At 42.5% G+C, this 24,030-nt stretch overlaps 1 protein-coding gene across 3 annotated transcripts in view; it reads left to right on the top strand.

Moving 5' to 3' along the window:
- The first annotated feature begins 188 nt into the window (after nucleotides 1-188).
- Nucleotides 189-24,030, top strand: part of stard9 (StAR-related lipid transfer (START) domain containing 9) — a 39,339-nt gene continuing 15,497 nt past the window's right edge. For 2 of the 3 annotated variants that reach the window (XM_015969664.3, XM_070546836.1), the window contains exons 1-15: nucleotides 189-395; nucleotides 4,705-4,774; nucleotides 6,430-6,546; nucleotides 18,003-18,119; nucleotides 18,261-18,293; nucleotides 18,363-18,424; nucleotides 19,787-19,899; nucleotides 21,150-21,292; nucleotides 21,465-21,532; nucleotides 21,658-21,755; nucleotides 21,839-22,048; nucleotides 22,125-22,222; nucleotides 22,312-22,389; nucleotides 22,618-22,695; nucleotides 22,790-22,969. In XM_015969664.3, coding sequence (XP_015825150.3) covers nucleotides 349-395; nucleotides 4,705-4,774; nucleotides 6,430-6,546; nucleotides 18,003-18,119; nucleotides 18,261-18,293; nucleotides 18,363-18,424; nucleotides 19,787-19,899; nucleotides 21,150-21,292; nucleotides 21,465-21,532; nucleotides 21,658-21,755; nucleotides 21,839-22,048; nucleotides 22,125-22,222; nucleotides 22,312-22,389; nucleotides 22,618-22,695; nucleotides 22,790-22,969 — 1,512 coding nt within the window. In that variant the 5' untranslated portion in view covers nucleotides 189-348. Of the gene's footprint in view, nucleotides 396-4,704; nucleotides 4,775-4,835; nucleotides 4,943-6,429; nucleotides 6,547-18,002; nucleotides 18,120-18,260; nucleotides 18,294-18,362; nucleotides 18,425-19,786; nucleotides 19,900-21,149; nucleotides 21,293-21,464; nucleotides 21,533-21,657; nucleotides 21,756-21,838; nucleotides 22,049-22,124; nucleotides 22,223-22,311; nucleotides 22,390-22,617; nucleotides 22,696-22,789; nucleotides 22,970-24,030 lie in introns of those variants that run through there. The other variant, XM_070546837.1, reaches the window with a different exon arrangement.

Genomic DNA, 24,030 nt, shown 5'->3' with positions numbered 1-24,030 from the left:
TTTAATCAAAGCAGAGAGAAAATAATCTTTGTATCTGAAAAAAGTAATAATGGTGGGATAGAAGAAGTCACATTCGTATTTAAAACTGTTCTAATTCAAATCCCAACAGATTAAAGGGAGGAGTGAGTGAGCAGCATCTCCTCCCTCCAGCCCTTGTCCGCTCCGCGAGGAAGTGTCCGAAGAGTTTGAGAAAGTCGGCGCGCGCCCTCCGAACCACACCCGAAGATGTCCGAGCAGCTTTATCCTCCTTTTACCGAAATAGTAACACCTCAATCATTATGTTGACGGACAAAAAGTGACTTTATACCGACTCTGGACCTCTGGGTTCTCTAAAACCTCATTAAGAACATGGCAAATGTTAAAGTTGCCGTTCGGGTGCGACCTCCGAGCGCGAGGTAAGTTTGTCTTTTTTTAAACTTCTAGCTCATTTTAACGCTTAAACGAATCACAGTTGTGTCGCTGATATTTTTTATTATTATGAATTAATTTGGTGAGTGGTGTCCGTCATTTTGGCTGCAGTCATTTGTAAACAGGCATAATTTGCCTTTGAGCTGGACTACTCGAGTGAACCAACCGCAGTAGTGGTGATAAGTGGTGCACATGGTGAAGGAAAACAACTGTAGCAGTTGTGTCTGTGGTTAGGTGTGAAAACCTCTTACGTGATTTACGTCAAAGTTGTTGCTTTTTACAACTGGGTCCGAAGAGTGAAAATAAATGCTTTAAAGTCTAAATACATCTGCTGTAGTCATGCCAATATCTGGTTTCTTGTGTTATTTTATTAAATAAAAACAAGCGAATCACTTATCTTCCAATGATCAAACCGTTCTGTCCTGATGGGAGTGTTTTTAAGCTGACTGGACTCCTCTGTGAGATAAATGAGTTGTGTGATGAAGGTAAAATTGGGTGAAACGTTGTGAGAGATTTTGTTACACAGTAATAACCTCCCATAAACATTAAGAGGTACACTAGAAATATGGTCTGCAGATGGGAATCAGCCAGTATGCAGCACGATTGGCCAATTTTATGACCTTCCATCCATTTTCAGCTGCTTATCCAGGGTCAGGTCGCAGAGGCAGAAGCCTAAGCAGATAGGCCCAGACTTGCCTCTCTGCAGCCACTATTGCCAGCTCTGAATCCCAAGGTGTTCCCTGGCCAGCCCAGAAACAAAGTCCCTCCAGCATGTCCCTTGGGTCTCCTCCCAGTTGGACGTGCCCGGAAAATTGCAGGGAGGCATTGAGGAGGCATCCTAACCAGATGCTTGAGCCACCTCAACTGGCTCCTCTCAATGTAGTGGAGCTGTAGATCTACTCTGAGCCCCTCCTGTTCGACCAAGCTTCTCACCCTATCCCTAAGGTGACCATGGGTGAGGGTTGGAACATGGATCGATCCCGCACCACTGCAGACCCTTTTCAGACTCAATTTATCATCGGCAAATCTGAAAAATAAAACCCCTCTCCCACTGGCCCCTGAATGCATCTTTGCCAAACAGTGTTTAAAAGAAATGACATTTTGCATGGACTTTGAACTCATCATCTCTAAGCACAAATCCATTCTAACAGTAACAGATCTTTCACTTGACACATTTTACTTTTTGGATTTTAAGTTAGAGAAAATTTGTATTCTGTCATATATAGCTCTTTGATTTCAATTGGAACAAATTGGTTTTGACGGGGCAGATTAACTTTGCGGCCCTCCAAGCCTGAACTAATGCATGTCAAATTATGACAAAAAATTAGGGTATATCTGGTAGAAGATCTATTTATATCTTTATTAATTTAATTTATATCAAAGTCCAATTATCGTATGCTTTTATACTTCAGAAGGGTTCAGATGAAGGCAACTAGACTTCTTTGGTTTCTTGAAGACGTTTCACTTCTCATCCGGGGAGCTTTGTCAATTCTGACTGGAAAATAGAAGAGTCAGGCTTATAAACTGTAGCTGTCTATTGTTGTTTAATGAGCAGAAACTACTCTGAATACCCCTAATCTCTACCTCCTGATGAGTTGTTAGTTGCTATTGAGAGAGAGTCGTGTTGATTAAATGTAGAAAGATGTGACCTAAAACCTTCACCAGCATATGCCCTTACCTGTCTTTTAAATGCACCATGAACAAATGTTTACTTTGTGTAGTCTGAGACCTATATGGGGAAAGTCACATTTTACTGTGCTGTAATAACTTTTCAAACTAAAGGAGCTTGGGTGGTACAGTTCCTCCACCCCTCTGGAGTACCCCTTTGTAGAGTTTTGGGCCAGTTGGAATGGCATGTTGGGTAACAGGTTTCTGTGCTGTTGTGATGCGTGTATGAGCTCTGTGGCTGCAGGACTGGTTAAGTTGCAGGTCACTACGGTTCTAAACATCGACATATATACTGGAAAATTCATTTCCATAGGCTCCAATAACACGTTTTTGTGCTAAAATGGGAGGTGGCCACCACCGCCATTTTGACCGTGTCACAGGTTCCGTCAAGCCCAGACAATGCCACAAAAGGGAAGAGAGGTGGAGCTGAGGGTGGGGCTGTAAGGCTGGGATCAACTGATGACACCCGGTCGAACTAGCTACAAGCTAACCTGAAGCTAACCCAAAGCTAACGCAGAGGTGGGAGCTAAGCTAACGGAGGTAGCAACCTAGCTACAACCGGAGTTAACTGTGCACAACACCAGAGCTTCTGAGTCAGAGATACGCCGGGCTGACCGCTGGGTAAAACTGGGTGGAACACAGAGGTCCCCGAGAGCTCCACAAGCCAGCAGCCCGCGCAGCAGACAGAAGACGCGATCAGACAGAGATGCGCCGAGCTGCGGGGAGGGGAGAAACGGGTGGAAAACATCGGTCTCCCAAGAGCTCCACAAGCCGATAGTCGGAACCCAGCTCCACCAACATGTTATATTTCAACTCATTTTCTAAAGTGCAGCATTATGTTAAATGCACTGGGTTTTACCCTATTACGTTTAAATTTCATGGTTAAACAGTACATGTTAAAATCTAAGCTCAGCTCAGCAGTGACCTAAAATGCATAAATATAATTTTACTTACCGAAAAAAATGAAGTGGAGACTCCTTGGACGCTCTATTAGTTCAATTAATGCCACAGCAAGTCATTTTGTCCAACAGTTGCACAAAAAATATCCAAACAAGAATACACAAACACAGAGACTCAAAATCCCGGAACAGTTTCCAAGCCAGACCGAGGCTCTACTGAGGCCTTTCCATGGAGCTATCTCTGTGGTCACGTGGGTCTGATGCTCATTAATTATACAGAATTTTAGGCTTTTAATACACTTAAACAGAAGAGTGAGAAAAAAATTCACCCCCCCTCAGAGTTGTCATGAGTGTAAACTAGATAATTTAAACCAAAAACATGTTTTGGTACCAGGCTGTAAACATGTTTATTTCTGCTGTGAAATCGGTATTTTTAACATGGGAGTCAATGAGGGTTTGCTCGCTTCTGACACCAGCCCCCAGCGGATGAGGGTGGAACTGCAATTTTTGGTACTTCTGGGTTGGAGTCAATTTTTGTGCCACTTTGTGGGGGCTTGGTTCTAAAACAAAGCCTCATTCCAGCTATAAAAGGCAGGATGGTGATTCATTCAGCACTTTCCCTCATATTTTGCATAACAAAAACATTTATTGTATCAGTTGTGCACTGTCATGCAAATCATTTCTTCCCAATTCACTAACCCTGTTATCATGATGGATTCACCGTCTTCTAATCCTTCCCTGTAAATTTGGAACTGCTGGTTAGCTGCATTAGCTGGTTGCACATTTGTGTTACTCTTTGTTTTAAGTGACCAGTAGGAATCAGGGCTCCCCTGAGAATGCAGCCATGTGCAAGAAACATGTAACCCAACTGTGAAATCTCTAGTTTTTAAGTAAAGTTTCTATGCTTCATGGCAAAGCGTCGTCTTCGCTGCGCTGGTTGGAGTTCTGCATCGAAGGTTGGTGGTTTTGGGTTGGGCCACAGCTGGGGTAGGCCTAATGAGTTCCGCGTGTTGAAGCCCAGAGAGAGCTGGAGAGCACAACAGCCTCTTCATCTGCTCCTACCCCCAGAAGCAGCGTTTGTGCTACAGGCAGCATTTACCATCGTTATCGCTCCTGGAGATCCAAGTCACTCCCGGAGATCAGTTTCTTAATGCCTCCGGTTTTCCATGTGTTGCGTCAGATCAACTTGGTCCAGCTGCTGAAACACACACACACACACACACACACACACACACACATGACTGTGCTCACACAACAGTGCACTCGCTCAAATCTGTGAAAACGGCTCTAGCTGCCTCCCTAGTGAAAGTGGAGCACTGGGGTCTACTTTCATGAAATCTGAAACTGGTCAGTTGTGTTCTTGTGTGAGAATTTCATGTATCAGATGCACACAAATATTCATTGAGTTACCTGTTATGGGATGACCTCAAGTCCTCCTAAATGTATCTGGACAGCGTCGGTTAAACTCGCCTCAGCAAAACAGAAACAGTACATTCGGTAATAATGCAATGCTTAGTCCTAAAGGGAATTTCCGTGTCCGGTTTTCGGTCAGATCCTGATCTATACTGATCACATTCTTTAGATTTTATCATCTCTCCTGTGTATGTGTGTGTGTGTGTGTGTGGGGCGGGGGGGGGGGGGTATTGTTTTCTCCCTCCTGATGTTGCTGTTTTCATCAGAGTGGATCACATCACCTGAAACACAGTCGGTTTATTTTTCTCTACCACAGGGAGAGCACCGATGGAGGAAGGATAGCAGTTCAGGTGGAGGATAAGTTTGTGCGAATCCAAAATGTGAAGGTGAGCTTTCCCACACAGAGAACGTGACTTTTATTGATTGAATTGTTTTGGTTTGTTGGCAGGACCAAAATGAATCAGTAGTAGGACGAAGGAGGTTATCTGTCAGAGCAACAGGATGTTTATAGCCTCAGATCAGCCTTTTCCTGGTTGGTGTCACTGTTGTTGATGGTGTGTTTGGAGCTCACACACACACACACACACACACACACATGGATCGAGAGTATCTTTCTGTCGGCCACATGTGGTCTGAAACCCTGCACAGTTAAAATTACAACATACTCCTAGAAAACGACTCTAACAACAGAAGAAACAGGAGCTTTGATGTTAATTAAGTCGTTCAATCTGGTTCTTGTTTTAATTTGTTGTTGATTTATGCTGTAATCTTATATTTGAAGTTGGTTTTTATAGATTTAATAGAAGTTTCTCACATTTGGAAATAATTATGAGTGTTTTCCTCTTGCGAGGCGACACTTTCACTACTTTACCAGCTTGCTTTTTCAGTCTAGCCTTGTCTGTTCATTTTTTTCCCTTTATAACCCAGTTTTAAGATGTTCTGACCATGTTGTTGGTCATAAATCAAACTATATCCATATCCAAGTTTTAAAATTTATGTAATCATGAATAGAATGAATAAACTTTATGTGTAAAAACTCAAATTTAGCAGGAACACACGCTCATGTTTGATAAGTACTTATTGTCTTAGATTGCTTCTTGACGAAAACCCTCTTTGTTTACATTTCTATTTCTAAACATGGATTCCTGTAGAAGAGTTGGGTGTGGGGGTAGAAAAATCGGTTCTAAATGATGTGACAAGAGACAAGCCACACATGGCCTCCTTCTGCCTCGGAAAAGGATCAAAACTCCGAGGCTCTCCGGGTCTCACGGGAGTAATTATGTATGGAAAAAGTGGGGCAGTTTTGGAGGATCACAGGCAGAAATAATTAAGGGGAAAATGTTTTTGATGGTGACTATAAAAGACCTAATAATCTGAGTAGTAATAAACCAAAGGGGGTAAATGGTTGTCTCTCACAGCCACACCACAGAAGGAAGAAGATGATACTTTGATATTGATGGGTTTCTGCTTAATCTTTACAAACTTGCACCAACCAGTTTACTTACATCTTAAATCCATTCAGTGAAACATCTGAGTTTCACTCAACTCAAATGAATGCAGTGATTTAGAAAAATTGCTGCGATGCCGTGTTGTTCTCTAGTTTAACAGCTGTTCACAAGCAACACTAAATGCTGCTGTGCTGTTTTCGTTCTCAGTGCTTGTATCGCTCTCGGTAAGCAGAACAGTGTTAAGTGTTGACGCGCCGAAGCGAATAAGGCACTGAAGGAGGAGGAAGAGCTGTGTTAATGAATGGAAACAGCCTGCTTGCATTTCCATCCTGTAGTAGTCCCATAGATAAAATATGTTGTGCTAGCTTATATTTTTTTTACTATGTTCTCTTTAATTTAGCTGCTGCATCTTTTTCCTTAACTTGTTATTAAATAAATAAACACAAATTCAGTTTCACTATGGAGGGACGTTCTGTAATTGCCATTTAAAAAGAACCACACATGGACTGATTGACCCTAGCCGCTAATGTTATGCTAAGTGCTGATAGCGCAGGTACATTTAGTAAGAGTTGTGTTTTGTTTCTTTCCTGAAGTTGGATGGATGTACGGAGGGATCTGTGGATTCCAGGGAGAAGCTCCTGGAGTTTTGTTTTGATTACTGCTACTGGTCTGTGGACCCGGCAGACCCTCACTACGCTGCACAGGAGGAGGTAATCTACTGACCACACAAACTACAATGTTCACTGTTTACACATTTTTTAATTGGGTGTGCACCTACTCAGTTCCTTATTTATATTGTGAGCAGTTAAACTTAGTTTCTTTGATTTTTTTCTTGCAATTTAAATATTTCTGATTGTGATATAGCCACATGATCCATTACTAATGATTTATTTATTATACTGCCAGGTTTAATGGTGACATGTAAACATTTTTTATGTGTTTTGGGTTGTTTTTGTTGGTGTGTCCTGCTCTAAGAGCTGTTATCTGTGTAGCTTTGGCCACAAGTTGACATCACACAAACACGATCTCCAAAGGAGGAGCCCAGAGGAAACACTGCTCTTGTGGCCAAAGTACAACTAGTGTGGTGTATGTTTTTACACAGATGGCCACTTGGGATTGTGATATCAGCTCTGTCTGTTACCCAGAAGTCTGTTTGCCTCAGAAATTGTGTGGCTGGAGTCAGGCAGCTTTCATGTCCTGGCTGTGATTGGGGCGATTAGATATCTTTGTGTGGCTCTGATTGGAGGTTTCTGGAACCTGAGATGAACCCTAGATAACAAGTGCCTAATTTCATTACAGGGAAATTCTCCATGTCTAGCTCCTTTAGATTCATTTTCCATGCAGAAATGTACTTTTATTAATCACATTTTTAAAGCTAATCATAAACACTGGCGTTATATTTAGGACACTTTTTCCATTCTTTGCTCCTGGAGTTTGCAGGACAGCCACACCCTCTCTGCTTGTGTCCTCTTCTTTTGTGTGGATTTCATTTAGCTGTGGTATTTGCACACTGCACCGATAACAGCAGACATTTTGGCCCTACGTCCCATTCTCCTTCTTTTCTCTCTTCTGTATGATTCTGGATCTGACTGCCTCTGTTCTGATCAGAACTACGTCCTCTCACAGCAGCCTGGTTGCAACAAGGCATTCCTTTCATGCCCCGGGGTGGGCGATGAGGCCCTTGCAAAAGACAGAATTGCTGGATTTAAATTTGACCTCTTTTCCTGCGACAGAATCCAAAGAATCATCTCTAACAAAGCAGCTTGTGTACCATGACATCACATCTTTGCTGAATAGTGTTCATGGTGTAAAATATTTAAATGATGCATTATGGATGACGGTTCTTAAATGTAAAATCCTGTGTTGGTCTTTTTTCCAGCCCAATTGTTGAAGCACATTCACACATTTCTTTATAACACAAAAATATTATTTTACTTTATTTTACCAGACCGATAGTTTGTGGCACAGCGATGAGCTTCAGCTTCATACAGTAACATTTTAGTTCCTCCTATTGTGCTGTGAGAAAGTATTTGCTCCCTGACATATTTGCTGTTTTTTCTTTATCAATCAATCAACCAACCAATCAATCAATCAATCAATCAATCAATCAATCAATCAATCAATCAATTTTATTTGTAGAGCACCTTCCACAACGTTATCAGAAGCCCAAGGTGCTGAACAGCATCATCATAAAAACATTCCCAGTACCTGGGCATAAAAGCAAGATAAAAACATAAAATCATAAAATAACAAGCAAGCAATATTACAAATACAGAGAGATAACAGAATAAGACTAATCAATTAAAAACAAATGGTGGACAAAATAAGGTCAAGCATCCTGATCAAAACGAAGAAGTATTAAAAACCATAATGTCAGGGCAATTCAAAGAACCCTAGCGCTGAAAAGCAATCAAATAAAAATGAGTCTTTAGACGAGACTTAAAGACTTGAGGGGACGATGCCTGCCTGATGCTCAATGGCAATTCATTCCACAGAGTTGGAGCCAAAACAGAAAATGCACGATAACCCCTCGATCGATATTTCGACCGGGGGACCACCAGACGTCCCTGCTCGGCTGAGCGAAGAGACCGAGATGGAGCATACCTGTGCAAAAGTGCAGTAATGTAAGAGGGGGCACTGCCCTGGAGGGCCTTATAAACGAGAGTTAAGATTTTATATTTAGCTCGGTATTGCATCGGGAGCCAATGCAGAGCATCCAGCACTGGGGTAATGTGCTCTCGACATCTAGTACCTGTCAGGAACCTAGCCACTGAATTCTGTACGAATTGGAGCCGTGCAACCGTGCACTGGCCCAGACCAGCATACAGAGCGTTACAGTAGTCCAGACGGGACAGGACGAAAGCATGCAACACAGACTTCAGATGAGCTCTGGACAGCAGAGGCCTGATCCTGGATAGTCGTTTCAGGTTAAAAAAAACAGGACCTCACCACTGTATTTACGTGTGTCAAGATTAAGTGAGGAGTCAATTTTTATCCCCAAATTACTATTTTCTTTTCATAGGGGGTCAATGGGCCAAGGTCAATATCAGCACCTGAGCCATTTCTTCTGCCAGGACTAAGTATTATGACTTCTGTTTTGCTCTCATTTAGGTGCAAAAAATTAGAAGCCATCCAACATTTTATGTCCTTCAAACAGTCCAATTAAGGAGAAATAGATCTACCCTCCCCATGTCGAAGAGGGAGATAGATCTGGCAGTCATCAGCAAAAAAAATGAAATTTCACATTATGCTGACAAAGGAGGACTCCAAGAGGAAGCAAATACACTGCAAATAGGAGAGGACCAAGGACAGAGCCCTGTGGCACACCCCAACGAAGTCTCACGCAGGGTGATGTCACCTCACCCATCTGAACACTAAATGTCCTGTCATGAAGGTAGGAGCGAAGCCATTGGAGGGCCTGCCCAGTTATCCCCACCCAATCCTGTAGTCGGTCCAAAAGGACTTCGTGGTCAACTGTATCAAAAGCTGCAGATAAGTCCAGCAATAGCAGGACAACATCGTTCCATGTCACAGGCTAAAAACGTGTCATTAAAAACCATTAAAAGAGCAGATTCAGTCCTGTGACCTGCCCTGAACCCTGATTTTTATGTCACACTTAAATGTTTTAGAGTGGAAAACAAATTTTAAATTTTATTCAAACAAAGATGATCTGCGCAAATAGAGAATAAAGTTTTCAAACAATTTTGTTTAGGGGAAATTTTATGCGAACCAACCTGCGTGGAAAAAGCTATTAGAGAGCAGAAATCATGGTTCCATCAGCAAAGCTGCTCCAGACCATCACTCTACCACCACTGTGTCTGACTGTTGCTGTGATGTTTAAGTGTCAGGTCTAGATCAGATGAAACAGGAAACACGTCTCCCAAAAAGTTCCGCTGTTGTGTCCTCGGTCCAAAGAATTGAGATGTTGTGAGACTGGCCCTTCTGTTGTCTTTGGTCAGCAGAGATTTTTACCTTTGAACTCTCGTTTGAATGTCACCCTCCACTGTTATATGACCTCCGACCTTCACCTTAAGGCAGAGAAATGCTTTAGATGTTCTGAGGTCTTTTGTTACATTTTGAGATCTTTCAGCCTACTTTGTGCTTCAGGATGTCACTGAACCAGCTTTCCAAACTATGCCTCATCACAGGTTTTAATGGTTTAACAAGAAGGACAGGAACTTTTTAACATTTGTATTTACTCAGATGATCTCTGTCTGAAATTGACATTTTTCTGCAGAGATTGAAGCAAAAACAGAAAGACTCTGTGAGGGGGTGAAAATATTTTTGTTATAGCTCAGCCTGTGGATTGTAACACTTTGTTATTATAAAACTTTATTTAATCTTTGTGGAGTTTCCAGTTTAATCAGGTGAGGCTGTTTTTACCTGTTAGATTTTTACCCATTGCCTTTTTTTTTTTTTTTTTACCAAAATACTCGTCAAACAAATAAAATAGAAGCACAGACTCTCTTACATTCCTCAGAAGACCAAGACAGAAGCAAAGGAGGGACATGATGCAGAGAAACACATTAATCAGTCAGGAGCCTTTCCGGTTCTGCACCATCTAACCAGTCCCCCCCCCCCCCCCCCCCCCCCCCCCCGACCTGTCTACTGTACATGTCAGCGCATCACTGATGGATAATGGGGATTCAATCATTGGTGACAATAGAGGTGCACTTTTGTCAATAAGGGTTTGTTTGAATGTGAACAGCTTTAAATAGGGTGAGCAGTGAGCAAATAGGAGGACTCTGTCAGGTGAGTAATGGTGGATCATAGCAGCAGCAGGTGTTGTTTGGATTGTTTGAGTAATTTGCTGCTTTTCTGTAGAGCTCAGATACAGGTCAGAATACTTACATTTGTTTCACATGTCTATTGTGAAGTCTTTTTATCCTGGGAAGGATGTTATACCAATAAAGGTGTATTTACTTAATCCGCAGTTTAACAACACTAAACTTGTTTATGGCAGGAAAAACAGAAGGGAGGGACAGGAGAGAAATAATTAGGACCGAGGAGAGAGTGAGGATGTGAGTTCCTTGAGTCCTTGGGTGCCTCGGCAGCCGCTCGCTCTCATTTGCCAAAGTCACAGCTGCTTCACTAAGTCATTTTTCACAGTTAAATTTCAGTGTAAAAACGTCACTGCTGAGGATTCAGCTGGGAGCAGAAAGTTGTTTTTCACTGACAAACGAAACCAGCTATCGGGCCCGTCTCCTCACCCCGCCTCCCTTTCTTGTCTCTGACCCCTTCAGTACAGTGCAAGGTTTGATGGCTCACAGTGTTTCTGGGTCTGTGGGTCAGCGGTGCAGTAGAGTGGGGAAGAATACTGTCTCTGTTTATTGGAGTAATCCCACACACGTGAGTACCCCCCCCCCCCCCCCATCACCAACACGGGACTGGAGCAAAATCAGACCCGGTTAGTTAAGTACAAACGTCCTGGTTCTGGTTTAAGACCCAGAGTCTCTACTCCACAAGGACAGGGACTTAATTGCTTTGATTATTACATATAGGTTCACATTTAGCCTCTTAGTAGATGACAAGCAGTTGCAGCACATCTGGAATCAACAATAAATCCTGGAAGCAATCTCTTGATTTAGTTTTCTCAAGTGTGATTATAATCCGTCACAGATTATAAGAACAATTGAATATAAAGGAATGGGTTTGTGCTAGCCGTTAGTACTGTAGCAGCAGCTATCTCCTAGCAGGGGCAGCTATGCTATTAGCTGTACCCTACAGGGATCACCCTAGGGACCGATCAGTCTGAAGTGTGGTGAAGTCGTTTCCATGCCATAAAGACTAATCTGCAGCTCTGCTCTGCAACGTTCTACTTTGGCCCCTCTAACACCGGCTGGGGGAGGAGAAACACGTCTCCAAACTGTTTCCAGATATGGTTTTATTTATTTGTTTAAGTCCAGCCTTTGCCCCTGTGTCAGCATTAGGAGAGTGTGTTAAAATGGAGCGTTAGACTGCCCTCTGCCTTCAGTTTCATTTAAAATATCCATCTGACATTCCACTCTCCTTTGTTCCCATGTGTCCCATCATGAGAAACCCATGCTTTGCGGACCTCCTCCCTTGCTCATAACCCCTCTGCTCTTCCATGCTAATGTGACCTACAAATTTAGTCCAAGTGCGACAAACGAGAGCATTGTTGAACATTGGCCAAACAGCTTCCTTCTCACTGTCTCCTTTGGCTGAGTGTAACTTTGGGTTGTCTTTCTCCCTGTTTCACCTCTAAGTTTCAGTTTCCTCTCAGGAAGGACAGGGATCTCCTGTGACTTTTTGGTTGCTGCGTTTAAACAAAGGCATTTAGTTTTGCTCTGAGCCCAGCTGTTGTGTTTGTGTGACCCAGTTGGATAGTGTGGGACAAGAACTGAGTAACCCTCGCCTCTGCTGCAGCTGTCCACCTCTGGACGCAGACAGTAAAACTTTGCAGCATCAGATAAAAGAGTTTTATTTTTAGGTGACTTATTTGGAGAATGTTTTTGGACTTTTGTGTCTTTTGCTCCAAATATTACTAATCCTATAGGAACAAGGCTTTGAAAATGTGTTTCACTCTACTGGCCTTTTGCCATCACCCATGACAACATCTCACACACACCTAAGCTAAACAGAACTCAGAGTAAAACAAGCCTCATGAAATCAGATTTGGCACTGCTACAGCAAGCCATTATAGTATTTAACTCATTTAAGAAAATAACCATTTTTTTCCTCTCTAATAGCTGTCATGTTCTGAGGAAGGGGTCTAACCCAAGACATGCAGAATCAACCCATGAGACGGTATAATGAAAAATAATATTTTTATTTGTGGATAACGGTAACTGAGGGTGTACTGGGAATTCCAGTGGACGGGGAAATGGGAAACGCAGCGTCTGGAGGGGAGAGCAGATTAGAAGTGAGTCCTGAGAACTTTAAATCCAACAGATAATGAGTGAGGGGACATACTGGGGTAAAATGAGTTCAACGAGTGAGGGGATGAGTAACAAGCCAGGGGTATCAAGGTGAGCGGTTCCAGAGCTGGAAAGGGAGCGGGTAGTCGTTGGAGAGCGGGTTGGTCAGAGGTGAATGGATGACGTGGCATGTGAGCAGAGCAGAGTCCTATAGAGCTCCGGGAGTTGACGTCACTTCTCCCGGCATGCAACAGTTCAAATCGAAACGGCGCCATATTGGCATGCAGAAGCCGGCAGCTGGACTATTTGTTATTGTCAGATAACTCAATCAAACGGGAAATATGGTAGATTCCTGTTGTGCCCCAGGATGCAGAACAGACGCGGACGACATAAGGAATGATCCATCTACAGGATTCCCCAAGATCCGGAGCGCCGCAAACATTGGATCATTGTAATAAAACGCGCTAGTGACCGGGCGAAAATGAAGCTGTGGGATCCCGAGAGTAAAGGTTTTCGCTTATGCAGCGATCGCTTCATATCAGGTACTTAAACCAACGTTTCCTCAACTGTGTGTGGTATTTATTTTAAATGCTTTTATTATGATTCTTAGTGGGCTTCCTAAACTTATTTTGGCGTGGCCTTTTCTGTCTTATTACTCATAGCAGCAAGTAAACATCACGTAAAACGTTGCCTCGTGAGTTCTGCGTGCTGCCGTTTACGTGTTTTATGATCACAGCAATTAACCGGCTAAGCTGTATTTAATTTATAAGCAATGGTTGATCAATTGTCAGATCACACATAAAAAGCACTTTGGATCGCTATTATCTGTCTCACCGAGACTACTTACGTGTAAATCTGTTATTTGTCCGTCCATCCATTTTCATCCGCGTATCCGGAGTCGGGTTGCGGGGGCAGTAGCGTGACTTCCCTCTCCCCAGCCGCCGGAGCCAGCTCCTCCGGGTAAATCCCAAGGGGTTCCCCGGTCAGGTCCGGTGTTGTGCCGGTAAGAAGCCCGCTCCGACAGCTTCTGGCGTCGGAGCGGGCAGTAGAGTCGAGAGTCTCAGACCTTCTCCCCAGCTCCTCCGGCCGGGGGAATCCCAAGGGGTTCCCCCGGCCAGGTCCGGTGTTGTGCCGGTAAGAAGTCCGCTCCGACAGCTTCTGGTGTTTTTAAAAAGTATCCCAGGGGCACGGTAAGGGTCGGAGATGTTTAGTCTATTTAATTTCTGACTATATAAAACGATTTCTTCTGTTTTAAAGTGTGAAGTAAACTCCGACGAAGTAAAATCCAAGCGGATCCCGTTCATGTTCATGGTTACATCCGTGTTTGTTTACCTTTTTTGCATGCCAAAATGGCGTCCACTAACTGAGAGTCACGTGGGGTCCGGAGCTCTATTGAGTGTGGTGAGGGAATAATCCAGAGATGAGGAGAACCTGAGGTCGGACATCCAAGAGACGTAAAGTCACAAAAGTCCCAGGAAAAGGTACACGTAACAATGTTCACAAAAACCAAGCGCCAAGTACGAGGGCAGGAAACTACCAGTCAGCAACAATCATCCGGCGTCGAGTAGTGTCACTTTCTTCCTTAAGAAGCCAACCCGCTGATTAGCTGATCAGGTGCAGCTGCCGCTCCCTCTCCTGCAAGACACAACTCAGAGATCTCATGTAGAGAGATGAGTACTCACCCCCGGCTCATGACATTAGCAGCCCTTTTTATATTTGTTCTTTCAGATTTTCCCTCTTTTCCAATGCTTATCAAATATGCATTTGTCCTGGACTACTTTCACTTCACTCCAAACAGATTAGTCTTCTTTATCACATGTCATCTTATTGTTTTCTTAAATATATTTCTACTTTTATGACATGATTATGAAGCTCCTAACATACCTCAACTAGGTCTAAAGTCCCCATTTTATCTCGTTTAGTTGACCTGGTTATGAATGAATTCTATATTTTACTGTTTCCTGTTGTTATTGGATTGTTTGAGCCATTATTTTACTGAAGAAAGGAAGCAAACTTTGAGCCTTTTGTTTCTGATGCTTCTTCTAAGCTGGCACCCCAACACAGACATTAACGTACAAATGTGCACTGGTCCAATGGTGAAAACAGCCTTCCTGTGCATGAAGCTGTTTAGTCTGCCCCATGTGTGTTTTTCAGTCTGGGCTCTTTCTGTGGCTCTGGCTCAATAAATTTGTCTCAAGGCTGTTTCTCCTGCTTAATTTGAGTCTGGAGCACATTTCCATATCCGCAATGCCATCTTTCTCTTAGCCTACCTGCTTTGTTGGTATAAAAATACCTCCCAGTGCTGTGGGGTATAGAAACTATGGAAGGAGGCCGTGACAGAAGGCCGTTGTTTCCATTTAGGCAGGCTGAGTACAAGGGCACAAATGACAATATGATTTTAGTTTGATGTGACAGTGATAATAAACAATAGTGTTGTTTTATTATAGCCCGACTTAGCATGTCTAGACATACTCAGGCACTGGGGTTTGATATCACTTTTTATTGTTTTGTTTAAGAATCATTTTTAGTGTTTTGCTGACTTGGAGTTGGAAAAAGCAGGTTATGGTGAAGAATAGTGCTAATAATGTTAAAATACAGTTTTATTGTAATAAGTGGACCACTGGAGTGACGTTCCTGCCCTTTATGCAGAGCCCTAGGTGACCCTGGGCCTCGTCCTACAGTGAGTCTAAAGGGTCAGCTTTAACAAGGGCTGTATTGATTCAGCGTTTGAGGAAAGGCGAGAGTCTGTTTTTGAGGTTTAAGATGAAGACAAGACAGCGGTGGATCTGCCTTTTGTCTTCGCGCTTAAGTCTCCATTCAGTCAAGAGGCGGGGGGTAACACTTGGTGGTCCGAATCCCATCAGACAGCAAGCTTTGACATTCAAAGTCATGATTTCCATTACCCGTGCCACAGTTTTCTATTCTGTGTTAGTATTTTCAGACAGTCAGTTAAGAAAAGAGATGCTGCTTTGGTCTAGATTTAGATGTTTAGGCAAACATTTTAAAACTCGTCTGTATGGAGATTTACTGCCCTTAAGATGTTTTAAACAAAGGCAGCGTGAAAAAAATAAAACCTGCCTTTATTTCTAACCCGATTCACACACTTTCAAGAACGAGACGACCACCGAACACATTCATGTTTGTTTAGGCTCTTTCAGCTAAATAACTAAAACATGTTCCTGCTCTTTTGTGAGCCAAGAGCGTCTCATGTCTGCTGTCACACACGCGGGAGGTATGCTGAACATGCTTCTGTGTTTCATTCTCTGAGGTTGAGTTTGAGAGCATTCCTGCTTACTCCACTGTTTACATCTGACAGTTTTCATGGCTAAATCTTGGCCCAGGGGCCCAGGGAAGGGGACCCCTCACTGATCCCAAGGTATGTTATGGTTCAAAGGTTGAATCTGTGTCTTAGATAGGGGTGCACCGATTGCAGCTTTTGGCCGATCACTGATCTTGAGAAAACCTGACTTGCCGATACCGATTTTGTCTTAACTAAAATCAGATTACGTCAATGTTTCAATTTCCTTTTATTGAGAAAACTAATATGAACATTCATCAAAGAATACCAGTTTCAACTGGACTTGAGATAATGTTCTCAAATATAAAGGAACGTATAGCAATGCTGTTTGAACTACAAAATCATGCTTGTTCCTTTAGACTTTCATTTTTCTAATTTTGGAAACAAAACTTTTGTATTCGTTTTGACACACTTGTTCCAAAAATGTTTCAATAACAATGATTTACTTTAACAATAAATAGGGGCGCACTGATTACAGTTTTTGGCCGATCTCTGATCTTGAAAAAATCCCTAGATTGGGGCCGATAGCTCGGTTCACCCCAGTCTCAGATCTGGTCTAGATGAGGTTGCTGCCCCCTAAAGCCCTTGTTGGTCTTGGACTACATTTTTCTGCTTGCAGTTGAGGCCTCGTGCATTAGCCTTATCATGTATTAGTACACAGCTCTTTGTACTTGATCTTGAATATTCAAAACACTTTGAAGGTGTGTCTCTCATTCACACACTCGTACAGCAACACTTTATACATATTTGCACATTTTCACTCAAAGACAAAAGAGCCAGTGGAGAATTTTGGAGGACACACTTCAACATGTAGAGCTCAAGATCCATCCCTCCATCTTTGGAGCTATGCAGTATGAACAGCCTGTTACTGAGATACAACACGTTTAGCTTTGATAAGACAAGACTCAAATGAATAAACCATTTTATCATCCTTTTAAAACCCAAAAAAGGTTGTGCACAGTGCTTGAGACTGTTTTGTGATGTGATGTTCTAGCATTTATAAATTAATTGAACCTTACAAACTTCTTAAAGTTGTTTTAAAAGCTTGAAATAATTAAACATTAAAGAGCCTGACTGTATCCATGCAACTGTGATGTTACTAGGGAGTCATAACTTGAGCTTGATATGATGAAGTATGATGTGATTTAAACAAAACAATGCTTGAACATTACATTAGTAGCATTCCCATCAAGACTTTTCGGCTCTGTTGGTCTTAGAAAGGAGTCGATGTGCTTCCTGCGTGTTTTAAGTGCTCAACGCGCTTCAAGTCTCAAAGAGTGGCGGTGGACGTGGTCCAGCTGTTGGAGCGCTGCTGGGATGGGAGGGTGTTCTTTGTCCTGTAACAATGTTTAGGTGGGTGTTACCTTTCAGAGAAATGAATACCACAACAGAAGGATCCCCAAATAAAAGCTTGGTTACTTTACCTGGCAACAACTTTAAAGTTGTTTCATTCAGTCTTGTGCTTATAACCTCTTGCCTCTGGAGCTCAAACGAGTACAAATAAGAAAAGAAAAACATGGAGCCCCAGTTGATTGCTTTTCATGGCGCTTTCCAGGATCTCCAATCTCAAGAACGCAGCTTTTTAGACCAGCTTTATTTTCCTGACCCACTCTTTCTACCCTCACATCTGAAAAAAGCTGTTTTCTCAGAGTATTAGCTGGCCTGCTTGCTTCTTACGCAAACACTTGATCAGGAAGCAACACAACCCCCCACTACCACTGGCCTGGTGCCACTGCATTGTCACCAGCTCAGTGTACTCTTTAGGAAAACACACAGCTTCTCAGATCAAGGCCATCAGCAGTAACTCTGTGAACACTTCACCTCAACAAACACCTCAGATATGTTTACGTTATTATTTAAAGTCAACACTTTTCTGAATCACCTAAACACCTTGGAGGAAAAATATCTACCGGTATATGTGTGCCTTCAAATAGCTCTTATATGATGTTTCTGTGTATTTGTGATTGATGGAGTGTGTTTATCTCCTCAGGTGTTCCAGGACTTGGGTGTGTCTGTGCTGTCTGGAGCGTCTGAAGGCTATAACGTGTGTCTGTTTGCTTATGGCCAAACAGGATCTGGAAAGACGTACACCATGATGGGAACGCCGGTAAGGAGCCATGTAGTGCTGGAATCCCAACATGATGTTTGTTTATTTTTCACATGAATAAATATTACAGGATATCGTTTACATAAAAATGTTTCATATTGCCTCAAGTCTTCATGGTGCTTATCCTCTTTATTTCGTCAGGACTCCATTGGCTTGACTCCTCGTATTTGTCAGGTAAAACAGATTACATTTAATGGAAGTTCTCACATTTATGATTATTTATAATTTGATTTTACCTTTCAGGGTCTCTTTCGTGCTGAAGACACTTTTAGTACTGGCCAAAACTCAAGCAGAGTGGAAATCAGGTGGGTGGTTGTGTTGCTTTGATATTTTACATTTATTCTGGTTAAACAAACAAGAAAATCTTGAGTAAAAAGGACTTTCTTACTCTCAGATCACCATTTAGTTTGTTAAAATGTTGTGTTTTTTTGCGTTTTTGCTTGCTGTTACTCACATGGAAAAACTATTAACATTTTATTCAAAGATAAAAACTTAAAGATCCTAAAATCCATGTGACCATTTTTACAAAAAACAAAGCCCTTTGTTCTCATACATCACAACTCGGGATGTTCCGATACGACTTATTTCACTTCCAATACGATACCGATGTTGCAGCTTTCAGTATTGACCGATACTGATATCAATCTGAAGTATCAGCACAAATCAAACATACTTTTACCTACTTCATAGTGTGGAATATATAAAAGGTTTGATCAAGTGATTTTACTGAAACAAAAACAAAAACCAGCTTCAGTTAGTATAAAAAACATTTGGTTGTATAAATGTGAACAGCTGAGGTTAGGGACATAAGGAAAAAACAGAATATTGTTCACTGACAAACTGCTACAAGTTGAGTGTCTAAAGTTTCTATTTCACACGCTGATAAAATCCTCATGCAATGTTTTGTGATCTTGCTTCAAATGCACGATGGGGTTGGATGTATTACCCCTCCCCCGGTTCTGTTCCACCACAGGGAACTTGTGCACGACAAGTGTTGCACTGAGCCAAAATGTCTTTTTCGGACTTTAACGGAAAATACAGCCACATGGCCGATATTGTTCCTTGCTGCTTTGCTAGCACACACTGTTCTGATCATGTGGACTTTGCATGCTGGATCTGTGTGCTGCTGGATAGAACTGCTGATATCGGAGATTTTTGATCCAGTCCGATATAATCCAATACAGTGTTTTTGATATCTATATTGGAACGGGACATCCCTAATCACAATGGTCCCATTAGTTTCTACTTTTACTTTTCCAAAATACCAGAAATTCATTGAAAATTTTAAATGTTAACAGATGAATTTTCATATAATTTTCATATGGGCTGCATGGTGGTGCAGTGGCTAGCACTGTTGCCTCGCAGCACGAAGGTTGCAGGTTCGAAACTCGGCTGCGGCCTTTCTGCGTGGAGTTGCGTGTTCTCCCCATGCATGCGTGGGTTTCCTCCGGGTACTCCGGTTTCCCCCACAGATCACAACATGCCCTATAGGTTATAAATTGTAAGTCGCTTTGGATAAAAGTGTCTGCTAAATTAATAAACATAAACATATAACTGCTAGGCTTGTATCTAGACCTGCAGAAAGCATCTCATTAATTCAACAAATAAAATCCAGAATTAATAATCCACGTTGAAGTTTAACTTCCGGGTATTCTCTTGTCTTGCAGCTTCTTGGAGATTTATAACGAGCGTGTGAGAGACCTGCTCAAGAAAGGAGGGCAGAAAAACCGAGTTTCCTTAAGAATCAGAGAACATCCCGAGAAAGGTCCCTACGTACAAGGTGAGCCATATCTAACTACACCGTAACCTGTGGAGTGGTTCCCTTCCTGTAGCTTAACAGCAGATTTCAGCAGATGTTAGATTTAGATTATATAATCCCAAAACAGAGTTTTCTTTTTATTCTTGCAGCAAAACGCCGACACACTGAATAAACCTTTGGTGAAAAATTGGTAGAATAGTCATTTATCATTTTAAGTAGACGTCTTCAGCCTTTAAATTAATCTTTTATGAATAATGAATTTTCTGGGAATTAAATTTTTTTTTTACCTGCCATGATCTGGTGAAATGACTACCCGTTACTTCTTTATCAATGCATTTCATAATTAAATACGTAGCGTAAACTGTAGTATTATGAGTAATGCTCGTGCCTGGTAAGTTTGGTTTATGAAGCCAGTTTTTCTTAGCCTAGTGAACTAGACCAAATTCTTGCTTTGCAAAGTATGTAGTCTGGCTTGCCAGGCTAAGTTTTTCTCCCTCCAACTCTGCATCCCTTTTTCTCTCCCCCCCTTTTTCCTCCTCAACCATCCAAGTTTCTGTGTTTAAATCCCAACATCCACTCATTGTCCGTGTCTGGAGAAATCCCAGCTGTCCAGAGGAAGTGAAGTCATTTCCTTTCTGTTCTAAGCAGAGCCTTTTAACACACACACACACACACACACACACACACACACACACACACACACACACACACACACACACACACACACACACACACACAATCAAGAAGTCCCTATGGTAAAACACGTGTGCTCATGCTCATCAGCACACATGTTTTACTGCTTTAAAACTCGCTCTGGTTCAAGAATGGAAGTTAAAGAGCATCTGAAGGAAAGTTAGTCATCACCACAAAGGAAATGCTGATGAAAAACGCTTCCTGTTTTTTGCCTTTTCTCTTCAAATGTTTATGTTGACAAACAATCTTAATGAAAAGGAAATGCTGTCATACATCTGTTATTTGTATTGGGTGTGTGTGGTTGCACACATCCCTGAAATATAAATATAAGCACGTTTCTTTAGTGCTTTTTGAGCTTCATTTCTTTCATTTGCTTTTTATTTACCAAAGAAAAATAAATTATCTGGTGTATCATGGGTAATTACACTATATGTCTGTGATCACTGATACAGCGAGTTTTCCTAGTTAGGAAATAATTTCCACATTAAGCCTGTTAATAAGGTCAGAAGTTGCTTTAAGGCCACATCTCTGTTTTTTTTGTAATTATTTTAGATTTTAACAGTGATTTTTCTACTCAGAGCTTTCTCAGCATGTGGTCTCAGACAGCAAACAGGCCATGGAGCTTCTAGAGGAAGGAATTGCTAACCGGATGACGGCAGCGACCCACAACCACGGCGCCAGTAGTAGATCCCACGCCATCTTTACCATCCAGTACACACAGGTCCTCTTCTCTCTCTCTGTCTCTCTGACTTCATCAAGTCAAGCTATAATAGTTTGGCCAGTAACTGGTATTCATTTTTATACATGATGACAGTTTGTAGAATGATTACAGGTTAAAGGTCTTTTTTCAGTTTTATTAGATTTCTGCACAGTGACTCTTGTTTTCTCTACAGGCAGTCCTAGAAAATAACCTTCCTTCAGAAACTGTCAGCAAGATTAACCTGGTGGACTTAGCTGGGAGGTACGATTCTATCTTCTTTTTTCTCATAAAGTCACCACACAAAGTGCCCCCTGGTGGATATTGACTGCTGTCCTCAGGTTTTCTGAATCAATATAAAAGGAGGCTCATATATTGTTATCTCACAGTGAGAGAGCAGATCCCAACTACTGCAGGGACAGACTGACAGAAGGCTCCAACATCAACAAGTCACTGGTTACTTTGGGAATTGTCATTTCAGCTCTCGGTAAAAAACAAAGTTACCGTTTGACCGTTTAAGTTCGGAAAATCAGAATCATTTTTTCCCAGACGTATGTTTCTTCCCCACAGCCCAGAACTCCCAGATGTCCAGCAGCTGTCAGAGTATCAACAGTGTGGCCTCCGAGGGTGACGGGAGCACGTTGGGAAGCCACAGCAGCTCCCTGTCAGGAGGAGGAGGCGGCGGGCGAAGGCACTGCTTCATTCCTTACAGAGATTCGGTTCTGACCTGGCTGTTGAAGGACAGTCTGGGTGGAAACTCCAAAACCATCATGATTGCAAGTGAGCGCCACTTATTTAAACTACCGTATCCATTCATGTCCATGGACGCTCATATGTGTGTGTCCTTGTGTTTCAGCGGTTTCCCCCTCTGCTCACAGCTACAACGAGACCCTAAGCACCCTGCGCTACGCCGCTCATGCCAGAAACATTGTCAACAGGCCTCGGGTTAACGAGGTCAGAGGTCGTTTAGGGTTAAACGCTGTGTTCTTTTGTTGGATCGAAGTGTTTTCTGTGGGTTGACACACACTTTGGTTTCTCTGCAGGATGCAAACGTTCGTCTCATCAGAGAACTGAGAGAAGAGATTGACAGACTGAAGAGCATGCTGCTCGGCTTTGAAATGGTACGGCGACCTTTTACTAGCACTAACTCTCGTAGGGAAGCACTCCACCGAGTTCACATCCCTCACAAAGAATGGTGTTTTCTCTATCAAAGCCTTAATGCAGCACTTTATTTGAGGGCGACATTTCTAGAGCCCTCTAAGGTAAACACTGGGTAGTGTTTTGATGTGTGTGACATTTTCTCTTTGTGCTGTCTGATGACTGATCATTTTTCCTCCATGAACTTGCAGCAGCGTAACCTCAGTCCGTCCCTGAGTGATGAGAGGGACGGAAGTCTTTCTGAAATCGTGCTACAGAACGAATTAAAGGTAAAACAGCCCCAACATGCTTACATACGCATCTGGTTTTAGTGATCGCCACCCTGAACGCGTCTGCTTGATGACATAATGTCGTTTGTTGCAGGTGGAACAGCTGACGAAGGACTGGTCAGACAGCTGGAGAGACAAGAAGGAGCTGCTAGAGCAGTATAGTGTGGACATCAACAGAGACCAGGCTGGTTTCCTCGTCAGTTCGCTTCAGCCACACCTGGTTTCTCTGGACAGAGACGTTCTCAGCACTGGGGTCGTCTTTTATCACCTCAGGGTACGACAATCAAATAGAAGAACTATATATGTTTTTTTAACAATTTATTACAACACATGTTCTATATTTCTTTTTAAACATTATAAAACTAAAAATTTGTTCATGGGAAGCAAAATGTCACTAATATAGTTTTGCTCCACTTTTCCAAAAGCTATGATTTCTGTTTTTGTCAGCTGTCCTGACTCAAACCTTCTCCTCACACTAGCATTTCTCTCTGTTCGGGTAAGAAATGACTAAGGGTGGTTTCGTTTGTCTTCTCTTCCCACTGTCCTGTCAGTTCCCCCTCTGTGTGTGTCAGTGTGTGTTTTCTGAAGTGTATGAAGCTTGGATGGATAGCAGGCTGTTTGTTTTGAGGCTGGGATTCGGGAAGCTTAAACTGTCCTGATTCTGACAATGACAAGTGTAGCTTCAGGCCTGGGGCCTCATTTATCAAGCTTGCTTACGCACAAAACGGGGTCGGAAAACTGCGTAAGCAACTTTCCACGCAAACTTTGGGATTTATGAAAGAAAGTTTAGAGGAAAAATGTGTGCAACTTTAAGTTGACCAAGAACCTGGCTTACGCACATTTTGGACATGGAGAGCACCTGCAGTGCTGCTGCTGAGAAGGATAAAAGGATGAAATCCTGCAGCATTATCACTTGTACTGCTTCGTTTTCACACAGAACAAGACCCCCCAGACGCACACACGCATGTGCGCGCGCGCACACACACACACACACACACACACACACAGCCTGAAGCGCAGAATACGGAATGCAGAAAATCAGCGGGGGGACAGATTGAGACAGAATGTCATGCGTCTGTGACAGTGTGTGTGTCCTGTCACCGTGACCCGATTGATCATGCGCCCTGGCTACCTGAACAAGGGAGATCTCCGTTTGGCTGACTGGTTAGCACGTGTGACTTTCACCCAGGAGTCTGGGGATCAAATCCCGATTGGACCACTTTTTTTATATCCGCCACAGATCTCTCTGAGGAACTCAGCATTGATGGCTTCAGCAACGCTGTGCCACTCTGTGGATTTTCTCTTATTTGTTTTGCAAAAGTACTTCCTTTCATT

This window comes from Nothobranchius furzeri, chromosome 18 (genome assembly GCF_043380555.1).
Source record: "Nothobranchius furzeri strain GRZ-AD chromosome 18, NfurGRZ-RIMD1, whole genome shotgun sequence".
NCBI classification, from domain to species: Eukaryota; Metazoa; Chordata; class Actinopteri; order Cyprinodontiformes; family Nothobranchiidae; genus Nothobranchius; species Nothobranchius furzeri.
Note: the sequence above shows the minus strand (reverse complement) of the source record. Positions and strands in the feature narration are given on the sequence as shown.